At 44.5% G+C, this 27252-nt stretch overlaps 1 protein-coding gene and 1 pseudogene across 2 annotated transcripts in view; one reads left to right on the plus strand and one right to left on the minus strand.

The window, feature by feature from the left end:
• LOC106567929 (glycerophosphodiester phosphodiesterase domain-containing protein 5) overlaps window positions 1–25148 on the minus strand; it is a 61618-nt gene extending 36470 nt beyond the window's left edge. The window contains exons 1-2 of one of the 2 annotated variants that reach the window (XM_082960370.1): window positions 24809–25148; window positions 1840–2017 (exon numbers count right to left, since the gene is read on the minus strand). In XM_082960370.1, coding sequence (XP_082816496.1) covers window positions 1840–1959 — 120 coding nt within the window. In that variant the 5' untranslated portion in view covers window positions 1960–2017; window positions 24809–25148. Of the gene's footprint in view, window positions 1–1839; window positions 2018–24511 lie in introns of both variants that reach the window. The other variant, XM_014137833.3, reaches the window with a different exon arrangement.
• LOC145860009 (uncharacterized) lies at window positions 12404–13265 on the plus strand (annotated as a pseudogene).
• Window positions 25149–27252: the final 2104 nt, after the last annotated feature.

Genomic DNA, 27252 nt, shown 5'->3' on the forward strand with positions numbered 1-27252 from the left:
TTGCCAGACTGCCCAGACTGTCCCGAATTGCCAGACTGCCCAGACTGTCCCGAATTGCCAGACTGCCCAGACTGTCCCGAATTGCCAGACTGCCCAGACTCTCCCGAATTGCCAGACTGCCCCGACTGCCCCCCGGCGATGCAAGACTGGCCCGACTGCCCCTCGGCGATGCCAGAGTGGCTCGACAGCCTGGAACGGCCGGAACCAGAGCCACCTCCAGAAATAGGTGGGTTGGGGAGGGGGGGTGTCGCACAGTGCCGTCGTTGACGGCAGCCACCCTCCCTTCCCTCCCTTTAGAAAAGGGGACTTTTTGTTGGTGTTGCTTGGGGTTATTTTTTGTTAAGGTGCTTCTGGGGTAGCACCTTTAAGGGGGGGGTACTGTCACGTCCTGGCCAGTATATAAGGTTAATTGTTTTGTAGTTTGGTCAGGGCGTGGCAGGGGGTATTTGTTTTATGTGGTTCGGGGTGGTGTGTTTGTGTAAAGGGTGTTTGATTTAGTAATTCCGGGTTTTGGTTTATGTTTAGTTAATTCTATGGTTAGTCTAGGTTGTGTGTTTCTATGTTTGGTTGATTGGGGTTGGGACTCTCAGTTGAAGGCAGGTGTTGTCTATCTGCCTTTGATTGAGAGTCCCATATATTAGGGTGTGTTTGTATGTGTGATTTGTGGGTGATTGTTCTGTGTTTCGCCTTGTGCCTTACCAGACTGTTTTTGTTGATCGTTCGTGTTTTGTTATTTTGTATGTTCGTTTTGAAGATAATTAAAAATCAAGATGAGCATTCACGTACCTGCTGCGTATTGGTCCTCATTCACCGACAACAACCGTGACAAGGCCAAACCGTTCGGACGCTACAAACGTTTTTGTGAGAAGACTACCGGTCTGTCAAACAGCACTGTCGCACTGCCACTTCCCATTACAGATGCAGAACACCAACATAGGCGGATGTGGTGCATTGAGACGCGGCCCATATCTCTAGCTGAAACAGACTGATTTTTATGGGGATTTTTATATTATGTTAATTGGATTGACTTAAAGCAGCCAGTCCATAAACATTTGAACGTCAGACAGTAACCTGTTTGTCAAAGATCATTCTGGTTTAAACATGTTGATTCCACTTAGGTACATGGAGCTAAATCAGGTATGCTGCAGTAATGTTAATGACAGCCTAATAAACAGTCTGGCCCAGTTTTTTTCCTACATCCTGTACACACACGCACAAACACACAGACACACCACACACACATGCATGCATGCACAAACACACTCACACACACAAATACTAATTGTGCTTATGAAGGTCTATCAATCCCTATATTGGTAATTCATCATTACCATTGATGTTTTGCAGTCTCCTGCTGCTCAGTAGATGTCAGATGAGGAGATCCAAAGCGTTTTCTTTTGAGCTCAACGCATAGTTAAGCAGCATTAGCACAGATTCTGTTTGGGCCTCAATCCATGTGGGTAAATAGATATTATGACTAACGGTCATTCAGTGCATCTACTGGTTATTAGTGATGGGGGGAGAAAAAAAAAATCTATACAGTTAATATCACAACATTATTTTGTAGGTAGCATTAGCTAGTGCTAGTTGGCTGTACCTACGCCCAAAACTCCGGTATTTTTCATCCTATAGCTTGTTTAATAATGTAATTTGACTGATTGAGGACTAGAGTGGTCCTCCGTAACAAGTCCAGGCATGTTGCCAGCAGGTGTATTTAAAGGTCAGGACAATCTAGCTCTCAGACATTCCACTGATTTGTATGACTAGAGAATGTACAAATACACCTACAATTTTTCCACAACAGAACATCTTGACATTTGCAGAAGTCTTGTCTCTCACCTTGGAGCTGTCGTCATGTGAACGCTGGTAGCGTTTCCAGCGGCAGCCATAGATCCCAGTGAGGAAGGACAAACACAGCTGCTTCTCATAGACCTGCTGCAAGGGTTGGTGCTTCACCATGCTCCTTCAGCCTCGGCTCGCCACCGGTCCGCTAGCATTCCACACTGAACAAGGAAGCCTGCAGGAGAAGAAGACCGAAACATCTTGAAGATAATTAAAACTGGAGATATCATTTGGAGAGAATAAAGTAACTTGAAGGAAGATAAAGGAGTGTTTGTGTGGAATACCATTTATTATATTTTCCAGCTACTCAACATGATGACTGTCTTTCCAGTAACTGAACTCCATGGTGATTGTTGTGATGAACAACAGGAACCCTATAAAATCTTAAAACATGCATGAATATTCAGTGCCTTAGTCATGTAACTGGGGTAGTCGGATTGTGGATCAGTGTATTGGTTTCTTTATCTTTACTCATGGTTACTCTGCCACCCGAAGCCTCCAACCATCCTATGATTAATGAGTTCTTGGCAACCAAGCACACATCAGCACATTTCAAAATGGCCTGTTAAAAGAATAGCCTGCTCGAGAAAGAGGCCCATTATGTTCAGCTCCCATTTGCCTCATGCTTTTTAAAATGTTGGTTGTCTTGGTTGCGTTTAAAAATGTCCTCTTGGCAAAGATAGCTTTTTCATGCCCCTTTGGAGAACAAGGAAACCTTTCCTCAAATCACTGACACTTCTGTTCTGGAGTCGCTGTCTATCATTTGTTTTATTACTCTCTGGTTCAACATTTTCATCTTGACAGTCATTTAAACAACAGTACACAGCATTACGTAAACAATACCTTTGAAAGTGTCTCAATGCAACTACTGTAGTATGAACCTTCCTCATGGCTTCATAATACTTAGACACAACCAATGGGTCAATTGTCTCCAGTTGCAAAACAAGAGTCGATTTTGTGAAACATTGACCTTCAGTTCTCTTTCTAACTGCTCTCGATGGTGCAGCTGCATAACCTAATAGGCTTTGTCGTGCTCTGTCTTGGTGTGTTAGGACCATAATAGTTTGTTGGTGATGTGGACACCAAGGAACTTGAAGCTCAACCTGCTACACTACAGCCCCGTTGATGAGAATGGGGGCATGCTCGGTCCTCCTTTTCTTGTAGTCCACAATCATCTCCTTTGTCTTGATCACATTGAGGGAGAGGTTGTCATCCTGGCACCACATGGCCAGGTCTCTGACCTCCTCCCTATAGGCTGTTTCATCGTTGTCGGTGATCAGGCCTACCACTGTTGTGTCATCGGCAAACTTAATGATGGTGTTGGAGTCGTGCCTGGCCGTGCAGTCATGAGTGAACAGGGAGTACAGGAGGGGACTGAGCATGCATCCCTGAGGGGCCCCCGTGTTGAGGATTGGCGTGACGGATGTGTTGTTACCTACCCTTACCACCCGGGGACAAATAGAATACAGTATATACATTTGAAAATGAGTAAAGCAATGAGAAATTGGAGAGGTGCCCTGAAATAGTAGGTAAAACATATTCACATATGAACGAAAAGCTGGATAAAGCAGCCTAGTCCCATAATAAAAGAGTGAACAATCTCAAGTTGCAGCCTTCTCAATTATTGTGATAAATTCTTATTACAATAAATTATTTATGTTGTGTGACTAGGAAAGGAAATCATACTATATATCTGTAGGACTGAAACACATCATCCATCCTCTGGCAACTCTCTTGATACTGAGGACCAATACCATGTTTTAATGGACAAAATGACAAATAAATGTCCTTTCAATTCAACACATATCAAGCCAAACCCAACCTCAGCACCCAGAACCAAATCAGCTGAGGCTGTCATGAGAGACTACGCCTAACCACATGTGATGTACTTTCCAACATTCAATGAAAGTATTAATTACATGTAAAACAGAACATGATTGCACTTTTTGTCTATTATCTCATCTACAGTGTATTCGGAAATTATTCAGACCTCTTGACTTTTTCCAAATGTTTTCCTCATCAATCCCCACATACCCCATAATGACAAAGCGAAAACAGGTTTTTAGATTTTTATGTACAAATGTATAAAAAAATGTAAAACAGTAAAACCTTATTTACATAAGTATTCAGACCTTTTGCTATGAGACTCGAAATTGAGCTCAGATGCATCCTATTTCCATTGATCATCCTTGAGATGTTTCTACAACTTGATCGGAGTCCACCTGTGGGAAATTCAATTAATTGGACATGATTGGGAAAGGCACACGTCTGTCTATATAAGGTCCCACAGTTGACAGTGCAAGTCAGAGCAAAAGGAATTGTCTGTAGAGCTCCGAGACAGGATGTGTCGAGGCACAGATCTGGGGAAGGTTACCAAAACATTTCTGCAGCATTGAAGGTCCCCAAGAACACAGTGGCCTCCATCACTCTTAAATGGAAGATGTGTGGAACCACCAAAACTCTTCGGCGGATAAGGGCCTTGGTCAGGGAGGTGACCAAGAACCTGATGGTCACTCTGACAGAGCTCCAGAGTTCCTCTGTAGAGATGGGAGAACCTTCCAGAAGGACAACCATTTCCACAGCACTCCACCAATCAAGCCTTTATGGTAGAGTGACCAGATGAAAGCCACTCCTCAGTAAAAGGCACATGACAGCACGCTTGGAGTTTGCCAAGAGGCACCTAAAGACTCTCAGACCATGAGTACCAAGATTGTCTTTTCTGACGAAACCAACACTTTGGCCTAACTACCAAGCTTCACATCTGAAGTAAAGTTGGCACCATCCCTATGGTTATGGCAGCATCATGCTGTGGGGATGTTTTCAGGGACTGGGAGACTAGTCAGGATGGAGGGAAAGATATACTTTGCTCCGTTCATAGAGATCCTTGATGAAAACCTGCTCCAGAGTGCTCAGGACCTCAGACTGGGGCGAAGGTTCTCCTTCCAACAGGACAACAACCCTAAGCACACAGCCAAGACAATGCAGGAGTGGCTTCGGGACAAGTCTCTGAATGTCCTTGATTGCCCCAGCCAGAGACCGAACTTGAACCTGATCGAACATCTCTGGAGAGACCTGAAAATGGCTGTGCAGCACCACTCCCCATCCATCCTGGCCGAGCTTGAGAGGATCTGCAGAGAAGAATGGGAGAAACTCTCCAAATACAGGTTTGCCAAACTTGTAGTGTCATACTCAAGAAGACTCAAGGCTGTAATCGCTGCCAAAGGTGCTTCTACAAAGTACTGAGTAAAGGGTCTGAATACTTATGTAAATGTGATATTTTATTGACAGCTGACCCTTACCTACTGACTCTTACCTTAACCCTAATCTTAACCTAACCTTAACGCAAACAAATTTGGAAATTATATATTAGTTTGCATGTCAGCCACATGTCCTTAGTTTTTCCCTACCTCAAGCTGAAAATCAATCTTACATGAGAACATACGGTATCAATCATTGCCAAAAGCTCCATTTCCACTATCTCCTTCACTCTGTTGATTTATCAAATCAATGCTACCATGCCAACCTAAACGAGATAAGCACGGAAATATTGATTGGTCTTTTTAATCACACCAGTGGACCGGGTGAGCGTCAGTGTTCTCTCAGTGAATGGCTGTCAGATGAAGACATAGAACAGTGACAGGAGCCCATTTCCTGGTTAATCTTCCCAGACAAAGAGAGCAGTGAATTTCCCCCTGTTCTTTATCTCCTAACAGACTGACCGATTCTCAGAACGGAGAGATAGAGAGAGTGAGATTGAAAACGTGAGTGGCTGGCAGCTCCAGCTGTATTATCTGGTTTCCTCAGCTCAGCTGTGTTTGTGTAAAGCTACTGTGCCAGGTCCACTGTTTCCATGACGCTGGAACGAGCTCCGTATCAGCCTTTCACAGATCTAGCCTGGTCCAGGAATAGGGTGTATTCAAGAAATAAGATTGATGCTTTATTGAGTAATGACCATATAAACCAGTGGAGGCTCTTCAGATGAGAATGTGGAGGAGCATCCTCCTCTGTTTAATTAATTATTGCCACCGGGGTCCACAGGTGTAACTGCTAAACTGTTTGCTGACTGTACACTGTACTGCATGATTGTAGCGGGTTTACTAACGAGTTAGTTCTAGTAGCTATGTTGACTATGATGTTAGCTAATATAGAGACAACAATGTAGGCTGTGTGTAGCGGTTAGTGGTTATGATATGAAGGTTTGGCTTGGAAAGGTTTTTTCACCTGGTCACAGACAGCTGATGTGTTGTACACTGAAGTCTACAAGCAAAGTTAAAAGGTAAGAGGAGGAAAGCGTGTAGATGTGAGAAGGGATTATACAATGAGCAAAATTATTATGCTGTTTGTATGTGGCTGCTATGAAAGTGAACTGTGTTTGCGTGTGATCAGGGGTGTATTCATTCCACCGAGTTTGTTGAAAACATATCTTAAGCGGAAGCAAACGGAACAAAACGGAGATAAACATACACTAACTATACTGAACAAAAATATAAATGCAAAATGCAACAATTTCAATGATTTTACTAAGTTACAGTTCATAGTAGGAATCAGTCAACTGAAATAAATGCATTAGGCCCTAATCTATGGATTTCACATGACTGGGAATACAGATATGCATCTGTATTCCTATGACTGTACCAGATAAGGTATCTGTATCTGTACAGACACCTTAAAGAAAATGGGCCCCACAATGGGCCTCAGGATCTCATTGCGGCATTTTTTGTGCATTCAAATTGATATTCGATAAAATGCAATTGTGTTCGTTGTCCGTAGCTTATGCCTGCCCATATCATAACCCCACCGCAACCATGGGGCACTCTGTTCACAATGTTTACATCAGCAAACCGCTTGCCCACATGATGCCATACACATGGTCTGCGGTTTTGAGGCCAGTTGGACGTACTGCCAAATTCTCTAAAACAATGTTAAAGGCGGCTTATGTTAGAGAAATGAACAATCAATTCTCTGCCAACAGCTCTGTTGGACATTTCTGGAGTCAGCATGCCAATTGCATGATCCCTCAAAACTTGTGACATCTTTGGCATTGTGTTGTGTGACAAAAATGCACATTTTAGTCTGGCCTTTTATTGTCCCCAGCACAAGGTGCACCTGTGTAATTATCATGCTGTTTAACCAGCTTCGTGGTATGCCACACCTGTTAGGTGGATGGATAATCTTGGTAAAGGAGAAATGCTCACTAACAGGTATGTAAACATTTTAGAGAAATAAGCTTTTTTGTACACATTTCTGGGGTCTTTTATTTTAGCTCATGAAACATGGGACCAACACTTTACATGTTGCGTTTATATTTTTGTTCAGTGTACATTACCAAAAGTATGTGGACACCTGCTTGTTGTAAAATCTCATTCCGCTCAGCCACAAGAGCATTAGTGAGGTCGGACAATGATGTTGGGTGATTAGGCCTGGCTTACAGTTGGCTTTCCAATTCATCCCAAAGGTTTCGATGGGGTTGGTCAGGGCTCTGTGCAGGCCAGTCAAGTTCTTCCACACCGATCTCGACAAACAATTTCTGTATGGATCTCGCTTTGTGCACAGGGGCATTGTAATGCTGAAATAGGAAAGGGCCTTCCTCAAACTGTTGCTACAAACTTGGAAGAACAGAATTGTCTAGAATGTAATTGTATATTGCAGGGTTAAGATTTCCCTTCACTGGAACTAAGGGATCTAGCCCGAACCATGAAAAATAGCCCAAGACCTTTATTCCTCTTCCAGCAAACTTTACAGTTGGCACTATGCATTTGGGAAGGTAATATTCTCCTGGCTTCCGCCAAACCCAGATTCGTCTGTCAGACTGCCAGATGGTGAAGTGTGTTTCATCACTCTAAAGAACACATTTCCACTAATCCAGAGTTCAATGTCGGTGAGCTTTACAGCACTTCAGCTGATGCTTGGCATTGTGCATGGTGATCTTAGGCTTGTGTGCGGATGCTCGGCCAACAGTTCTTGTGCTGACATTGCTTCCAGAGACAGTCTGAAAGTCGTTAGTGAGTGTTGCAACTGAGGATGGATGATTTTTACGAGCTATGCGCTTCAGCACTCGGCGGTCCCATTCTGTGAGCTTGTGTGGCCTACCAATTCGCGGCTGAGCCATGTTGCTCCTAGACGTTTCCACTTCACAATAACGACATTTACAGTTGACCGGAGAAGCTCTAGCAGGGCAGAAATTTGACGAACTGACTTGTTGGAAAGGTGGTATCCTAGGACGGTGCCACGTTGAAAGTCATTGAGTACTTCAGAAAGGCCATTCCACTGCCAATGTTTGTTTAAGGAGATTGCATGGCTGTGTGCTCAATTTTATACAGCTGTCAGCAACAGGTGTGGCTGAAATAGCCGAATCCACTAATTTGAAGGGGTGTTCACATACTTTTGCATACACAGAGCATTTGGAAAGAATTCAGACCCCTTCACTTTTTCCACATTTTGTTACGTTATTCGAAAATGGAATACATTAAAAAAAATCTTCATCTATTTACACACAATACCCATAATGACAAAGTGAAAACAGGTTATTAGTAAAATTTTGCACATTCATAAAAAATAAGAATACCTTATTTACATACAGTTGTCGTCGGAAGTTTACATACAACTTTGCCAAATACATTCACAATTCCTGACATTTAATCAGAGTAAAAAGTCCCTGTCTTAGGTCAGTTAGGATCACCACTTTGTGTGAAATGTCAGAACAATAGTAGAGAGAATGATTTATTTCAGCTTTAATTTATTTCAAGTTTACATACACTCAATTAGTATTTGGTAGCATTGCCTTTAAATTTAAATTGTTTAACTTGGGTCAAACATCTCGGGTAGCCTTCCACAAGCTTCCCACAATACGTTGGGTGAATTTTGGCCCATTCCTCCTGACAGAGCTGGTGTAACTGAGTCAGGTTTGTAGGCCTCCTTGCTCGCACACGCTTTTTCAGTTCTGCCAACAAATGTTCTATGGGATTGAGGTCAGGGCTTTGTGATGGCCACTCCAATACCTTGACTTTGTTGTCCTTAAGCCATTTTGCCACAACTTTGGAAGTATGCTTGGGGTCATTGTCCACTTGGCATATCCATTTGCGACCAAGCTTTAACTTCCTGACTGATGTCTTGAGATGTTGCTTCAATATATCCACATAATTTTTCTACCTCATGATGCCATCTATTTTGTGAAGTGCACCAGTCCCTCCTGCAGCAAAGCACCCCCACAACATGATGCTGCCACCCCGTGCTTCATGCTTGGGATGGTGTTCTTCGGCTTGCAAGCTTCCCCCTTTTTCCTCCTAACATAACAATGGTCATTATGGCCAAACAGTTATTATTGTTTCATCAGACCAGAGGACATTTCTCCAAAAAGTACAATCTTTGTCCCCATGTGCAGTTGCAAACCGTAGTCTGGCTTTTTTATGGTGGTTTTGGAGCAGTGGCTTCTTCCTTGCTGAGCAGCCTTTCAGGTTATGTCGATATAGGACTCGTTTTACTGTGGCTATAGATACTTTTGTACCTGTTTCCTCCAGCATATTCACAAGGTCCTTTGCGGTTGTTCTGGAATTTATTTGCACTTTTCGCACCAAAGTACATTCATCTCTAGGAGACAGAACGTATCTCCTTCCTGAGTGGTATGATGGCTGCTTGGTCCCATGGTGTTTATTCTTGTGTACTATTGTTTGTACAGATGAACGTGGTACCTTCAGGCGTTTGGAAATTGCTCCCAAGGATGAACCAGACTTGTGGAGGTCTAACATTTTTTTCTGAGGTCTTGGCTGATTTCTTTTGATTTTCCCATGATGTCAAGCAAAGAGGCACTGAGTTTGAAGGTAGGCCTTGAAATATATCCATATGTACAGCTCCAATTGATGTCAATTAGCCTATCAGAAGCTTCTAAAGCCATGACATAATTTTCTGGAATTTTACAAGCTGTTTACAGGCACAGTCAACTTAGTGTATGTAAACTTCTGACCCACTGGAATTGTGATACAGTGAATTATAAGTGAAATAATCTGTCTGTAAACAATTGTTGGAAAAATTACTTGTGTCATGCACAAAGCAGATGTCCTAACCGACTTGCCAAAACTATAGTTTGTTAACAATACATTTGTGGAGTGGTTGAAAAACAAGTTTTAATGACTCCAACTTCAACTGTAAGTTCTCAGACAAGGGATGCACGATATATCGGTGAACATATCGGAATCGGACGATATTAGCATAAAATGCCAACATCGGTATCAGCCCAATGACTAGTTTAATGGAAATGTGCAAAACCGATGTCAAAGCTGACGTGCATACCTATATAACGTAGGTACATGACGTCATGACACTATGGAAAATGTTGTGCTACACATGCAACACAGCATTTCTTACCCAGCCCACAATGTCTGCTGTGTGGATTGAGCAGTAAACAAGTTGAGCAGTCATTTGAAAGAGTAATACAATTCAGTGAGACAACTCTAATGGAATTCATTGCCCTTGACAATCAACAGTTCTCTGTCGTGGGTGATGTTGGCTTTCGCCGACTGGTCGAGCACCGGTACACACTACCAAGTGAGCTATTTTTCAGATGTTGCCCTACCGGAGTTACACAGTAATAGCGTCACTGCTATTAGCTTCACGACATACTACGGAATGCCGTTTGGGTCTTTGCATGATACACATAAAATAACACTATTTGACGAGTTAAATAACACAGTTCTATTATAGAATGTTGTGTGTGCTGAATTTGCATGTGCAAGTCAAGCGCCACCACTACTATCAGTAGCACTGTCAAAGCTGTACAAAAATGTCTGCAAACAAGCAAACACCGGCCACGAACAATGTACAATACCGCTTTGATAATAAAGCATAATTTGTTCGACCGCAACTTCTGGGGTAGCTAGCTTTAGGTACCTAGCTAGCACCAATACAACCAGCCTGAAAACAATGACCAGTAGAAACTGCAGTCATTTTCATTATTCTTAGCAATGATTTCAGAATCCTTGTGAATAAGTATTAGCTAGGTAGCCACTTGTTGTTCGCCTATTGAAATTTAACTTCAGTTCATGAGAAAAAATAGCTAGCCAGCTACTTAACCCTGTTGCCCAAAGCTAACGTTATAAGCAGCCAGCTAGCTTTATCTGGCAAGTGACGCTCGACCGGACTGGGGTATGTGTTGTGAAGCTAGCCACAATAAGGATTAGGCACAATAGTGGAATTTGCGGTTTGCCTTCAAAATAAAAGTACTTATTTGAACGTGATGCAGAAGGTTACAATTGGTGGATAATGTTAAACAAGGTTGGAATGTGATGCAATGAAATGGGGTATCAGTTTACTCAGTGACACCCACAGAACACAACTGTAAAGAGTTCACGCAAATTTTAGCATTGTAGCTCTTATCGCGGGACTGTGACTGTGAAATCACCTCCCCAGTCAGCCTATTTTGTGTATTGACATTCACATTGCACTGTACAGCTTTACCTAAGGATTGCACATTTTTGCAAATTAAACAATTATTGTCTTCTGTTGATTTTATATAATAACATTCCAACCTCGTTTAGCATGATCTATTCAATTATGGCATAATTCTACTATTTGTATTCATTTGCATCACTGTCAATTTTAAAGGCTAACAGCAAAGTTCACTAATCCACTAATCCTTATTGTGGTTAGCTTCACATAGATGGGTCCGACCACCATTAATCAAATAAGACCTGTCTTATAAATTCTTATAAATTAGGGTTATTTTAGATGATGACACCAACTGTAGCTATATAGTTAGCTAACTTTACCAGCATCATAACATGCATATCGATGAATCGTTATGACATATGAAATACGAGTGATAGTGTAATCAATGTGTAATAACTACGTAAAAAATGTATGAACACGTTAAATTATTATGTGGCATGCAGTCATATTCAGGTCCTGATTGGTCAACAAGCTTATTTGACACGTCAAATTGTGTTACTAAAATAAATAAAACACTATTTGACGTGTCAAATAAGCTTGTTGACCAATACCAATATATATCTTGTGTTTGTGTTATTGGTGTTAAATAGTGTTATAGTGTTATATATTTTTTGACACGCGAAGACCCAAAAGGCGTTCCATAGAAATCCTGATTGAGAATGAAACGACTGAACAAATGAACAACGAAACAGCACAGCAAGTAAGTGAAAGAAATAGGTTTTGATTATGATTTACTGGTAATGGGGACATACGTAAATGCCAACAAAATAACTTTTTGGTCAGTGGTGTGTGTGAGTGTCTGTGTGTGTGTGTGCGTAACCTTTATTTAACTAGGCAAGTCAGTTAAGAACAAATTCTTATTTACAATGACGGCTTACCCTGGCAAAACCCGGGACGACGCTGGGCCAATTGTGCGCCACCCTATTGGACTCCCAATCACGTCCAGATGTGATACAGCCTGGATTCGAACAAGAGACTGTAGTGACCGCTTTTGGAATGAGATGCAGTGCCTTAGACCACTGCGTCCATGTGTTTGTGTTAGCTATTTAACTGTACTAGTATGCTTAAAAGGCCGCAAAAACGTTTAATATTGGTTATCGGTATCGTTTTTTTTTTGGCAATGAAAATATCAGATATCAGTATCGACCAGAAATGTCATATCGGTGCATCACTAATTCAGACCCTTTGCTATGAGACTCAAAATTGAGCTCAGGTGCATCCTGTTTCCATTGATCATCCTTGAGATGTTTCTACAACTTGATTGGAGTCCACCTGTGGTAAATTCAATTAACTGGACATGATTGGGAAAGTCACACGCCTCTCTATATAAGGTCCCACAGTTGACAGCACAAGTCAGAGCAAAAACTAAGCCATGCGGTCTGAAGGAATTGTCCGCAGAGTTCCAACACTGGATAGTGTCGAGTAACAGATCTGGGGAAGGGTACCAAAAAATGTCTGCAGCATTGAAGATCCCCAAGAACACAGTGGCCTCCATTCTTAAATGGAAGAAGTTTGGAACCACCAGGACTCTTCCTAGACCTGGCCGCCCAGCCAAACTGAGCAATCGGAAGAGAAGGGCCTTGGTCAGGGAGGGGACCAAGAACCGATGGTCACTCTGACAGAGCTCCAGAGTTCTTCTGTGGAGATGGGAGAACCTTTCAGATGGACAACCAGCTCTGCAGCACTCCACCAATCAGGCCTTTATGGTAGAGTGGCACGACGGAAGCCACTCGTCAGTAAAAGGCACATGACAGCCTGCTTGGAGTTTGCCAAAAGGCACCTAAAGGATTCTGACCATGAGAAACAAGATTCTTTGGTCTGATGAAATCAGGATTGAACTGTTTGGCCTGAATGCCAAGCATCACGTCTGGAAGAAACCTTGCACCTTCCCTACGGTGAAGCATGGTGGTGGCAGCATCATGCTGTAGGATGTTTTTCAGAGGCAGGGACTGGGAGACTAGTCAGGATTGAGGGAAAGATGAACAGAGCAAAGTACAGAGAAATGCTTGATGAGGTCCTGCTCCAGAGCGCTCAGGACCTCAGACAGGGCTAAGGTTCACCTTCCAACAGGACACCGACCCTAAGCACACAGCCAAGATAACGCAGGACTGGCTTCGGGACAAGTCTTGGAGTGTTCCTGAGTGGCCCAGCCAGAGACTGGACTTGAACCCGATCTAAAATCTCTGGAGAGACCTGAAAATAACTGTGCAGCGACGTTCCCATCCAACCTGACAGAGCTTGAAAGGATGTGCAGAGAAGAATGGGAAACTCCCCAAAAACAGGTGTGCCAAGCTTGTAGGGTCATACCCAAGAAGACATGAGGCTGTAATCGCAGCTAAAAGGTGCTTCAACAAAGTACTAAGTAAAGGGTCTGAATACTTATGTAAATGTAATATTTCAGTTTTTTATTTTTAATACATTTGCAAACATTTCTAAAAAACTGTTTTTGCTTTGTCATTATGTGGTATTGTGTGTAGATTGAAGAGGGGGGAAAAAACGATTAATCCATTTTAGAATAAAGATGTAACGTAACAAAATGTAGAAAAAGTCAAGGGGTCTGAATACTTTCCGAATGCACTGTATAGTGTACCTGAATTTGTCCAAGAGAATCTCTCGTTTGCAACCCTAGATCAGCTAGATGCAGGCAAGAGTGTGCAAGGCAGTATTGAATGTGTCACTGTATGTCACCTTGATTACTCCAAATTTTCTCTTGCCCTGTGCACCTGCACATACTGTAGTATGTTGTAAACTTGAAATCCTAGAGACCTAGCCCAGAGCAGCTCACTATGCTGGGCATGCTGGGCCGTGGGCACCCTGCCAGAGTCCACACCCTGGACGGGCCCCCAGGAGAGGGTTATGCAGGGTCACCCAGCCCTCCATCACAAGGGAAATATTTTACCCAGGTCAGGTCACCCACCCCCCTATTGACACACTCTGCCTTTTCAGAACAAGAAATCTGATGACAGGTTAAATGCTTATCCCTGTTAGGCTGTTCCAGTCAAATGAATAGTTGAACACAAAAGTAAAGGCCTTTATTTTTCTTTTGAATAGGTTTCAAACAGACAAGTGGAGGACAGGTGAAGCCAGCAGCTAGCTGCTAGAGTGATGAAGTTGCAAAAACACTCATACCTTTCAATAAATCAAACTGCCTTAAACAGAGACTAAGTCAGACCGATAATTATTTTTGACAATATTCTCTTAATAAGTTCAAATCAAATCAAATGTTATTTGTAACATGCGCCGAATACAACAGGTGTAGACCTGACAGTGAAATGCTTACTTACAAGCCCTTAACCTGTTTAGGATAGGGGGCAGTATTTTCACGGCCGGATAAAAAACGTACCCGATTTAATCTGGTTATTACTCCTGCCCAGAAACTAAAATATGCATATAATTGTTTGATTTGGATAGAAAACACCCTAAAGTTTCTAAAACTGTTTGAATGGTGTCTGTGAGTATAACAGAACTCATATGGCAGGCCAAAACCTGAGAAGATTCCATACAGGAAGTGCCCTCTCTGACCATTTCTTGGCCTTCTATAGCCTCTTTATCGAAAACAGGATCTCTGCTGTAACGTGACATTTTTTAAGGCTCCCATAGGCTCTCAGAAGGCGCCAGAACGGGGAATGATGACTCTGCAGTCCCTGGGCGAAAAACAGTAGGGCTTTTGGAAAGTGGTCGTTCTGAGAACAATGATACGGGTGCGCGCGTGCATGTGAAGACTCCATTTTCTATTTTCAGTGTTTGAACGACCCGGTCGGAATATTATCGCTATTTTACGAGAAAAATCGCATAAAAATGGATTTTAAACAGCGTTTGACATGCTTCGAAGTACGGTAATGGAATATTTTGAATTTTTTTGTCACGATACGCGCTTTAAACACTGCACTCTTTGAGAGAGGTAGTTAGCAAACCAGACCAAAGACCCCTCAGAGACACCAATACTCCTTAGCCGGCCCACAAGAATGGACTGGTCTACCATATCAAATGCTTTGGCCAATATACAGGGGCTACCGGTAGCAAGTCAGGTTAGTCGAGGTAAATCCTGGATGTCAGGATGCTTGGCCCCAGTGATGTACTGGGCTGTACGCACTATCCTCTGTAGCGCCTTATGGTCAGATGCCAAGCAGTTGCCATACCAAGCGGTGATGCAACCTGTCAGGATGCTCTCGATGGTACAGCTATAGAACTTTGAGGATCTGGGGACCTATGACAAATATTTTCAGTCTCCTGAGGGGGAAAAGGTGTTGTCGTGCCCTCTTCACAACTGTCTTGGTGTGTTAGGACCATGATAGTTTGTTGGTGATGTGGACACTAAGGAACTTGAAACTCTTGACCCGCTCCACTTCAGCCCCATCGATGTTAATGGGGGGTCTGTTCAGCCCTCCTTTTGCTATAGTCTACGATCAGCTCCTATGGCTTGCTCACAATGGGGGAGAGGTTGTTGTCCTGGCACCACACTGCCAGGTCTCTGACCTCCTCCCTATAGTCTGTCTCATCGTTGTCTGTGATCAGGTCTACCACTGTGTCATCAGCAAACTTAATGATGGTGTTGGAGGTGTGCTTGGCCACACAGTTGTGGGTGAATGGGGAGTACAGGAGGGGACTAAGCACGCACCCCTCCTGGGTCTCGGGTTTCAGGCATGATGGTTTTGATGTGAGCCATGACCATTCTTTCAAAGCACTTCATGGCTACCGACGTGAGTGCTACGTGGCGGTAATCATTTAGGCAGGTTACCTTTGCTTTCTTTGGCACAGGAACTATGGTGGTCTGTTTGAAATATGTAGATATTACAGACTCGGTCAGGGAGAGGTTGAAAATGTCAGTGAAGACACTTGCCAGTTGGTCCACGCATGCTTTGAGTACACGTCCTGGTAATCCGTCTGGCCCCGCGGCTTTGTGAATGTTGACCTGTTTAAAAGGTCTTGCTCACATCGGCTACGGAGAGCATGATCACATAGTCGTCCGGAACAGCTTGTGTTCTCATGCATGCTTCAGTGTTGCTTGCCTCGAAGCAAGCATAAAAAGCATTTAGCTCATCTGGTAGGCTCGCGTCACTGGGCAGCTCGTGGCTGGGTTTCCCTTTGTAGTCCGTAATATTTTTCAAGCCCTGCCACATCCGACGAGTGTCACAGCTGGTATAGTAGGATTCAGTCTTAGTCCTATATTGACATTTTGCCTGTTTGATGGTTCGTTTGAGGGCATAGCATCCACGTCATCTGACCACTTCCATATTGAGCGAGTCACTGGTACTTCCTGCATTTGCTTGTAAGTAGGAATCAGGAGGATAGCATTATGTCAGATTTTCCAAATGGAAGGTGATGGAGAGCTTTGTATGCGTCTGTGTGTGTGGAGTAATGGTGGTCTAGAATTTGTTTTTCCTCTGGTTGCACATGTGACATGCTGGTAGAAATTTGGTAAAAATTTGGTAAAAAGGCCAGCATTAAAGTCCACGGCCACTAGGAGTGCCGCTTCTGGATGAGCATTTTCTTGTTTGCGTATGGCCTCATACAGGTCGTTGAGTGCAGTCTTAGTGCCAGCATCGGTTTGTGGTGGTAAATAGATGGCTACGAATACTATAGATAGAATACTCTCTCGGTAGAGAGTGGTCTACAGCTTATCTATCATGAGGTATTCTACCTCAGGCGAGCAATACCTCGAGACTTCTTTAATAATAGACATCGCGCACCAGCAGTTATTGACAAATAGACACACAGCCCCGCCCCTCATCTTACCAGACATAGCTGTTCTGTCCTGCCGATGCATGGAAATTCCAATTCGTCGTTTAGCCACGTCTCGGTGAAACATAAGATATTACAATTTTTAATGTCCAGTTGGTAGGATAGTCTTAATTGTAGATCATCCAGTTTGTTTTCCAATGATTGCATGTTCGCCAATAATACGGAGGGTAATGTGTGGTTTACCTACTCGTCTGCGAATTCTTCAAGCACTCCTTGGGGTTTAACATACAATACTGCAAATGATTGATGCAGTTAACTGGAGAAATATCTATAACAAAGCCTTTCAAGCTTTTTGGAATGTAACTTTTACCCTAGGCAGGAAAATATCCCAGGTAGTAAGACTTGAGAGGCCTTTAAAGGATCGCTGCAGGGAGTTTCATAACTGGCGCCTTACTGTAGCTGAGGAACAAGTGTCCCAGGGGCAAACAGAGAAAAGCAAAACAACCTGAAACAAGACAAAACAAACAAAGCAAAACAACCTGAAACAAGACAAGAGACAGGGCGATGTGTATCACAAAACAACTGGCAAATCAAATAACAGAGAAGGGTATAGTCCCCTTTGGGAATTAGTTGTAAGTTGTATAAATTGTTAAAAACTAGAGAAACAGTCACAGGTGTGGGGATGCTGTGCAATGTTGGTTTCTCTATTTTTCCATGGAAAAAAATACCACAAATCCATAATCCACTGCAAATGTCTGTCAACACACTCTATCAGACGGCACTGACTAGTTCCACCTGTGAGAGATGGATAAATCAGTCTGGTTGTCTGTTTGCTGACCGGAGTGTCTTCAACACCTGTTGTTTTAACGTCCCCCTAGCAACTTGTAATAACCATGCAGAAGAGCCACCCAACTGACTGGCCCGTAAACGTCTTGTGACATCTTTCATCAACAGTCTCCTCTCAGCTGTTTGTTGTTATCTGTCGATAGCCAGAGGGACTGAACTGAAGAGACAGGACTTCCTTCCTGTTGGGGTGTCATTATGTCTTTCCTCTGAGTCTGGCTTCCCTGGTCAAAATATCTACCACACTCCATCTCAATCATCTCAAGTGGCTTCCTCTGCTCATCTCCTCTTTGAGTCTGCTTTCTTTGAAGCTACCGACGAACACTGCTACATCTCAATAATCTAAAGTGGCTTCCCCTCCTTGTCTCCTTTTTTAGTCTGCTTTCCTTGATGCTACCTACCAACATGGCTGCATCTTAATCATCTAAAGTGGCTTCCTTGTCTCCTTTTCTCCATCTGCACTAGTATGAGAAGACAAGCCAAGTAAAAGCCTTACAGCAGAGGGACTTGTTTTCTTCTGTCCAGCATGAAGGTAAAGGAGAGGAGACAAGAAGAGCGAATCTGTTTAGATTATTTGAGAGGCTGCCCACAACACCATGAGAAGACTTCTCTAGGTTTCTCTCTGTGTGTCTCACTTCCTTGCCAAATCTGTTCTAGAACCATACTCTCAGACGATAGCAGTGTTCTAGAATTGGCTTCTCAGATGACAGCACATGTCAAAGTTGCCTGTCACGACTTCCGCCGAAGTCGGTCCCTCTCCTTGTTCGGGCGGCATTCGGCGGTCGACGTCACCGGCCTTCTAGCCATCGCCGATACGCTTTTCATTTTCCATTTGTTTTGTCTTTGTCTTACACACCTGGTTTCAATCCCCCAATTACCTGTGTGGCACAGTTGGTAGAGCATGGTGTTTGCAATGCCAGGGTTGTGGGTTCGATTCCCACGGGGAACCAGTACGGAATATTTTTTAATGAAATGTATGCATTCACTACTGTAAGTCGCTCTGGATAAGAGCTTTTGCTAAATGACTAAAATGTACCTGTTCATTATTTAACCCTCTGTTCCCCCATGTTTGTGTGTGAGTGATTGCTTCTATGTAGGAAGGTCTGTTATTGTGGGCTCTGTTTTTGTATTGCATTTATTATATGTTGAGTAAAATCCGTTTTATTTACTCATATCTGCTGTCCTGCACCTGACTCCTATACACCAGCTACAACAGACTTCCTTACAGAATCACTCACCCCATAAAATGGAGTCAGCAGGAGCAGCGCACACCCTTCAGGGATAGAGGAGCGCGTTCAGCAGCACACAACCATATTGCAACATCTGGGCACCTCCATGGATCGCGTGCTGCAGAAGATGGATCGTTGGGAGAGAGGAGGAGGTCGTCCAGCGCCTCCACCAGCCCCACTACAACAGGTCCCACTGTCCACCCCTCCTTCACCCGGTTCCAGCGGGATCCAGCTCGCGCTCCCGAGGGAGTATGATGGGACGGCTGCCGGATGCCAGGGGTTCCTACTCCAGCTTGAGCTCTACCTGGCGACCGTCCACTCGGCTCCTTCGGGACGTGAGAGCGTGTCCACCCTCGTCTCCTACCTCTCAGGCAAAGCCCTGGAGTGGTCCAACGTCGTATGGAGTGAAGGAGACGCGGCGTTGGACCATTACGCAGTCGTTCACCCGGGTGAACGACTGTTCCACCTAAGGCAGTGGACGAGGAGCGCGCAGGATTTTGCATTGGACTTCCGGACCCTGGCTGCAACCTGGTGCGTATCCGGGAGGGGGACAAGTGGAAGACAGCATTTAGTACCCCCTCTGGGCACTATGAGTACCTCGTCATGCCGTACGGGTTGATGAATGCTCCATCAGTCTTCCAGGCCTTTGTTGACGAGATTTTCCAGGGACCTGCACGGGCAGGGTATAGTGGTGTATATCGACGACATTCTGATATACACGCGCTGAGCATGTGTCCCTGGTGCGCAGGGTGCTTGGTCGACTGTGGATCATGACCTGTATGTCAAGGCTGAGAAATGTCTGTTCTTCCAACAGTCCGTCTCCTTCCTAGGGTACCGCATTTCCACTTCAGGGGTGGAGATGGAGAGTGACCGCATTTCAGCCGTGCGTAATTGGCCAACTCCCACCACGGTAAAGGAAGTGCAGCGGTTTCTAGGGTTTGCCAACTACTACCGGAGGTTTATCCGGGGTTTTGGTCAGGTAGCAGCTCCCATTACCTCACTGCTGAAGGGGGGACCGGTGCGGCTGCAGTGGTCGGCTGAGGCGGACAGGGCTTTTGGTCACCTGAAGGCTCTGTTTACCTCGGCTCCCGTGCTGGCTCATCCAGATCCCTCTTTGGCGTTCATAGTGGAGGTGGACGAGGGATAGGAGCCGTGCTCTCTCAGCGCTCGGGCACTTCACCAAAGCTCCGCCCCTGTGCTTCCTTTCCGAAGAAGCTCAGCCCGGTGGAGCGAAACTATGATGTTGGGGACCGCAAGCTGTTGGCTGTTGTCAAGGCTTTGAAGGCGTGGAGACATTGGCTTGAAGGAGCTAAACACCCTTTTCTCATCTGGACTGACCACCACAATCTGGAGTACATCCGGGCGGCAAGGAGACTGAACCCTCGCCAGGCAAGGTGGGCCATGTTCTTTACCCGTTTTGTTTTCACTCTGTCCTACAGACCAGGTTCCCAGAACGCTAAGGCAGACGCACTGTCCCGGATGTATGACACAGAGGAGCGGTCCATGGATCACACTCCCATACTTCTGGCCTCCTGCCTGGTAGCACCGGTGGTGTGGGAGTTGGACGCGGACATAGAGCGGGCGTTACACACAGAGCCCACTCCCCCCAGTGTCCAGCTGGGCGCCTGTACGTTCCGTCTGCTGTCCGCGACCGTTTGATCTATTGGGCCCACACGTCACCCTCCTCTGGTCACCCTGGCATCGGTCGGACGGTGCGATGCCTTAGTGGGAAGTACTGTTGGTCCACCTTGGCCAAGGACGTGAGGGTTTATGTTTCTTCCTGCTCGGTGTGCACCTATTGCAAGGCTCCCAGGCACCTGCCCAGAGGGAAGTTACAAGCCCTACCTGTTCCACAACAGCCGTGGTCGCACCTGTCGGTGGACTTCCTGACAGATCTTCCTCCATCACAGGGCAACACCACGATCCTGGTCGTTGTGGATCGGTTTTCTAAGTCCTGCCGTCTCCTCCCTTTCCCCGGTCTCCCTACGGCCCTACAGACTGCGGAGGCCCTATTCACTCACGTCTTCCGGCACTACGGGGTGCCTGAGGATATAGTCTCTGATCGAGGTCCCCAGTTCACGTCCAGGGTCTGGAGAGCTTTCATGGAACGTCTGGGGGTCTCGGTCAGCCTCACCTCAGGTTTTCACCCCGAGAGTAACGGGCAGTTGGAGAGAGTAAATCAGGATGTGGGTAGGTTTCTGCGGTCATATTGCCAGGACCGGCCGGGGGAGTGGGCGGCGTTCATCCCCTGGGCAGGGATGGCCCAAAACTCACTCCGCCACTCCTCCACTAACCTCTCTCCTTTCCAGTGCGTACTGGGGTGGACGAATGGTTTAAGCGCTCGGAGGAGACCTGGGACGCCGCCCATGTGCACCTGCAATGGGCCGTGAGGCGGCAGAAGGCGAGCGCCGACCGCCACCGCAGTGAGGCCCGGTGTTCGCACCGGGGGACTGGGTCTGGCTTTCGACCCGAAACCTGCCCATCTGCCTGCCCTGCCGGAAGCTGGGTCCGCGGTTTGTGGGGCCATTCAAAGTCCTGAGGAGACTGAACGAGGTATGCTACAGGTTACAGCTTCCCCCAGATTACCGTATTAATCCCTCGTTCCATGTGTCTCTCCTCAGGCCGGTGGTGGCTGGTCCACTCCAGGAGTGTGAGGTGCAGGAGGTTCCTCCGCCCCCTCTGGACATCGAAGGGGCCCCGGCGTATGCTGTTCGAGCCATCCTTGACTCGAGGCGTCGGGCGAGGGGCCTTCAGTACCTCGTGGAGTGGGAGGGCTACGGTCCGGAGGAGAGATGCTGGGTGCCGGTGGAGGACGTCTTGGACCCTTCGTTGCTGCGGGAGTTCCACCGTCTCCATCTGGATCGCCCTGCGCCTCGTCCTCCGGGTCATCCCCGAGGTCGGTGTCGGCGTGCTGCTGGAGCCACACGTCAAGGGGGGGTATTGTCACAACTTCCGCCGAAGTCGGTCCCTCTCCTTGTTCGGGCGGCGTTAGGCGGTCGACGTCACCGGCCTTCTAGCCATCGCCAATCCACTTTTCATTTTCCATTTGTTTTGTCTTTGTCTTACACACCTGGTTTAAATCCCCCAATTACCTGTTCATTATTTAACCCTCCGTTCCCCCATGTTTGTTTGTGAGTGATTGTTTCTATGTAGGAAGGTCCGTTATTGTGGGCTCTGTTTTTGTATTGCATTTATTATATGTTGAGTAAAATATGTTTTATTTACTCATATCTGCTGTCCTGCGCCTGACACACGCCTGACACACAGACTTCCTTACATTGCCGTTGTCATTAGAATCATCAGCTCATGGTTATTCATAGAATAGTCCACTGAGTCTCTGCCATGGATATGTATAAAATTAGCTCTTTATATTGGTCAGTGTTACTTATCTCCAGGCTCCTTCATCATTCATTCATTCCCTCATGAAAAATATATTACATGAGTTATTCATTCCTGGATCTCTTATTCAGTGTCTTCACCTCCCCACAATAGGGTTTTCATTAGAGCAATGTTCTCATTATAGCTACTCATCAAAGGGGTGGGAAGACATTGAACATTTACTAACACTACCCTCATCATTCAAACCATAGGTTCAGATATGACTCATACTACATGTGAAATCAATCATCACCGAGGTTGCTGGTGCCAGAAATAGACTTTGCTGACGCTGTGTTATGTACCTGACTTTATCAGGTAGTGGGTGGATGTGACTTAAAGCTGATTGAGATGTCCCTTAAATAGCAACGCTGTGCAACCTCTTGGCCTTCATTTGATCATTCATGCAGAGTCTGCCACTTAGAGGCCAAATCATTATTTCATTAATGATGATTCAGACCTGACAGATAATAACCTCATGATGACGTAGGTTGGGAAAGGCAGGGTAAGATACAGACTGGAAAGTGTTGTTATAAAAGCACTGTCTCTACACTCTTAGAAAAAAACGGTGCTATCTAGAACCTAAAAGGGTTCTTTGGCTGTCCCCATAGGAGAACCCTTTGAATAACTATTTTTGGTTCCAGGTAGAACCCTTTTTGTTCCAGGTAGAACCCTATTGGTTCCAGGTAGAACTTTTTTTCATTCCATGTAGAACCCTTTCCACAGAGGGTTTTACATGGAATCCAAAATGTTTCAACCTGGAACCAAAAGGGTTCTCCATGGAACCAAAAAGAGATCTCCTATGGGGACAACCGAAGAACACTGTTGGAACCCTTTTTTCTAAAAGTATAGTCTCTCGACCAGATTCTCAAAGGCAAAAAAAATTACTACTTCATTAACCCAATTAATTAAAATGGAGATCCTAGAGTTGCTTATGACTGAGATGTTACAACTGCCCTGGTGCGATTTGCTGCTGTGATTACTAGAGCCCATCCCAACCTTCTCTCTAAAACTATTGATGGATCTGGTACAGGACAAAGATAGGAAGAGATCCACATCACAACCTGGTTGGCCAACACCTGCTGAAAATATTTCAGGCAGTCTATGGGCTCCCGAGTGGCACAGCAGTCTAAGGCACTGCATCTCAGTGCTAGAGGCTTCACTAGAGACCCTGGTTCGATTCCAGGCTGTATCACAACCGGCCGTGATTGGGAGTCCCATAGGGCGGCACACAACTGGCCCAGCGTCGTTAAAATACAAAGCTAACTGGGTGCATTCACAAATGTTGATCTTCTCTCAGAAATCATAATCTCTATGACAGGCCCAAGCTAGACAGACAGATAATAGCAGCCCAGAGATGTATCATGTCACTCCCCCCCCCCCCCCCCATCATGATGTCTTTGCTGGCCCAATCCTATATGGCAGAGGACCCAAATGTAACTATGAGCCATTTTTTCATTTGGCCTTGAATTTAACTCTGGTTATAGATCAAGAGATATGAGTTGGGAAACAGTTTGCATAAAGTTGCCCTTCTGCAATCTGTAACTATATACTATTGTCTAATTACTCAGCTGATACTACACTGTAATTGCAGAAACAGTGCATAAAACAACTAATTAAACTAGAATTGAAGCAAGCGGCCAAGTTCTTTCTGCATTGGTTACTAGTACAGTTACTGTGAGGTTATTTGGTAATTACACAAGTGAATTCAATTTCTAATTAACTAGGTATCAGTACAACTAAATGTAAGGGTTGACCAGGAGTTTTAGGCTACTGTGAGAAATAATACAGTAAGGTATGATGATGGTGATGATGTGATAGAGGACAAAACTCATCTTTAAACTGTCCAGGTCTGGTCAGCCACTGTGAGCTACCTTACCTGTGCCAATTAACATGTTTTATATAAATTATACAGATCTGTATTTTATCTACCCAGTTAGCCAACATAAATACAACTTTCTGGTCATCATGGTCTCATTGCGCCTCATGAAATGATAGCAGATAAAAAAAGGCAAATCACACAGGTCAATAGACTATGTGACAGCGATCGGATTATATGAAACGTAATCCGTTAACCTGCGCACAATGTCAACACTCACCTTCCCTCCACGACGGTGTATCTTCTCCAAAGCAAAAAGTATAAAACAGGTTCCTATCTGTCACAGCTATGTTCTTGTGATATTTGGCTACACCAATACTTGTCCCCTCTTTGAAGTTATTGCAGATTCAAACTTCAAATAATACGCAAATGTGTGGTTTCTGTTTGGCAACCCATCTAATGACAAAGCATCACATGAAATAAACTAAACGCAGCGAGAATTATATTTCAAATGACAATGTCCGAAGTTATTTTTCCTTAAAACTCCAAGAAAATTACTCACAGGACTGTGACTCACCGAAGATTTACACACTTCGCAGATCAGGAGAGAACCTTAATCCATTCGACACGGTGTGGGTGGAGCTGCAGTGCATCCTCTGCACTGCCCTGGTTCGGAGTAGAGGGCGTTAGAAACTAGTGACACAATGAGCATCGGCGGTATGATCAACTGAATCAGGTCTACACGTTGGATAGGTAAATAAAAGTGCACACTGTAAACGACATATTCCATTAATGACTCAATAACTCAATTGTCAATTATTTTTCCATGGGTTCCCAACAAGAATCATATTCCTAATCAGGGCCAGATTAATCCAGGCCCATGGGAGGCCCAAGAGGCAGCTAAAAATAAAATAAAATGTTAAACTAATACAGCAAGAAAATAACACTGAGTGTACAAAACATTATAAACATGCTATTTCCATGGCATAAACTGAGAGGTGAATCCAGGTGAAAACTAGTATCCCTTATTGAAGTCACCTGTGAAATCCACATCAATTAGTGTAGATGAAGGGGAGGAGACAGGCTAAAGAAGGATTATTAAACCTTGAGACAATTGAGACATGGGTTGTGTATGTGTGCCATTCAGAGGGTGAATGGGCAAGACCAAGGGTTGAAGTGCGTTTTCACGCTCAGCAGTTTCCCGGGTGTATCAAGAATAGTCCACTTCACACAACTGTGGTAAGAATTGGACTCAAAATGGGCCAGCATCAATGTGAAACGCTTCCAGCACCTTCTAGAGTCCATGCCCGATGAATTGGGGCAGTTCTGAGGGCAAACAATGTACAACTCAATATTAGGAAGGTGCTTTGAATACTCAGTGTATGTATGATATACAGTTGAAGTCAGAAGATAACATACACTTAGGTTGGAGTCATTAAAACTCGTTTTTCAACCACTCCACAAATTTCCTGTTCACAATCTATAGTTTTGGCAAGTCGGTTAGGATATCTACTTCGTGCAGGACACAAGTAATTTTTCCAACAATTGTTTACAGACAGATTATTTCACTTATAATTCACCCCATCATAATTCCAGTGCATCAGAAGTTTACATACACTAAGTTGACTGTGTTTTAAACAGCTTGGAAAATTCCATAAAAATGTCATGGCTTTAGAAGGTTCTGGTAGGCTAATTGACATCAATTGAGTCAATTGGAGTTGGACCTGTGGGTGTATTTCAAGGCCTACCTTCAAACTCAGTGCCTCTTTGCTTGACATCATGGGAAAATCAAAAGAAATCAGCCAAGACCTCAGAAAAAAAGGGAGACATCCACAAGCCTGGTTCATCCTTGAGCGCAATTTCCAAACGCCTGAAGGTACCACGTTCATCTGTACAAACAATAGTACGCAAGTATAAACACCATGGGACCACGCAGTCATCATACCACTCAGGAAGGAGATGCGTTCTGTCTCCTAGAGAGGAATGTACTTTGATGCAAAAAGTGCAAATCAATCCCAGAACAACAGCAAAGGACCTTGTGAATATGCTGGAGGAAAGAGGTACAAAAGTATCTATATCCACAGTAAAACGAGTCCTATATCGACATAACCTGAAAGGCCGCTCAGTAAGGAAGAAGCCACTGCTCCAAAACCACCATAAACAGCCAGACTACGGTTTGCAACTGCACATGGGGACAACGATCGTACTTTTTGGACAAATGTCCTCTGGTCTGATGAAACAAAAATAGAACTGTTTGGCCATAATGACCATCATTATGTTTGGAGGAAAAAGGGGGAAGCTTGCAAGCTGAAGAACACCATCCCAAACATGAAGCACGGGGATGGCAGCATCATGTTGTGGGGGTGCAGTGCTGCAGGAGGGACTGGTGCACTTCACAAAATAGATGGCATCATGAGGCAGGAACATTTATGTGGATATCTTGAAGCAACATCTCAAGACATCAGTCAGGAAGTTAAAGCTTGGTCGCATATGGGTCTTCCAAATGGACAATGACCCTACGAATACTTCCAAAGTTGTGGCAAAATGTCTTAAGGACAACAAAGTCAAGGTATTGGAGTGGCCATCACAAAGCCCTGACCTCAATCCTATAGAAAATTTGTGGGCAGAACTGAAAAAGTGTGTGCGAGCAAGGAGGCCTACAAACCTGACTCAGTTACACCAGCTCTTTCAGGAGGAATGGGACAAAATTAACCCAACTTATTGTTGGAAGCTTGTGGAAGGCTATCTGAAATGTTTGACCCAAGTTAAACAATTTAAAGGGCAATGCTACCAAATACTAATTGAGTGTATGTGAACTTCTGACCCACTGGGAATGTGATGAAAGAAATAAAAGCTGAAATAAATAATTATCTCTACTATTATTCTGACATTTCACTTTCTTGAAATACAGTGGTGATCCTAACTGACCTAAGACAGGGAATTTTTACAAGGATCAAATGTCAGGAATTGTGAAAAACTGAGTGTAAATGTATTTGGTGTATGTAAAGGTGTATGTAAACT

Source organism: Salmo salar, chromosome 13, assembly GCF_965601325.2.
Source record: "Salmo salar chromosome 13, fSalSal1, whole genome shotgun sequence".
NCBI classification, from domain to species: domain Eukaryota; kingdom Metazoa; phylum Chordata; class Actinopteri; order Salmoniformes; family Salmonidae; genus Salmo; species Salmo salar.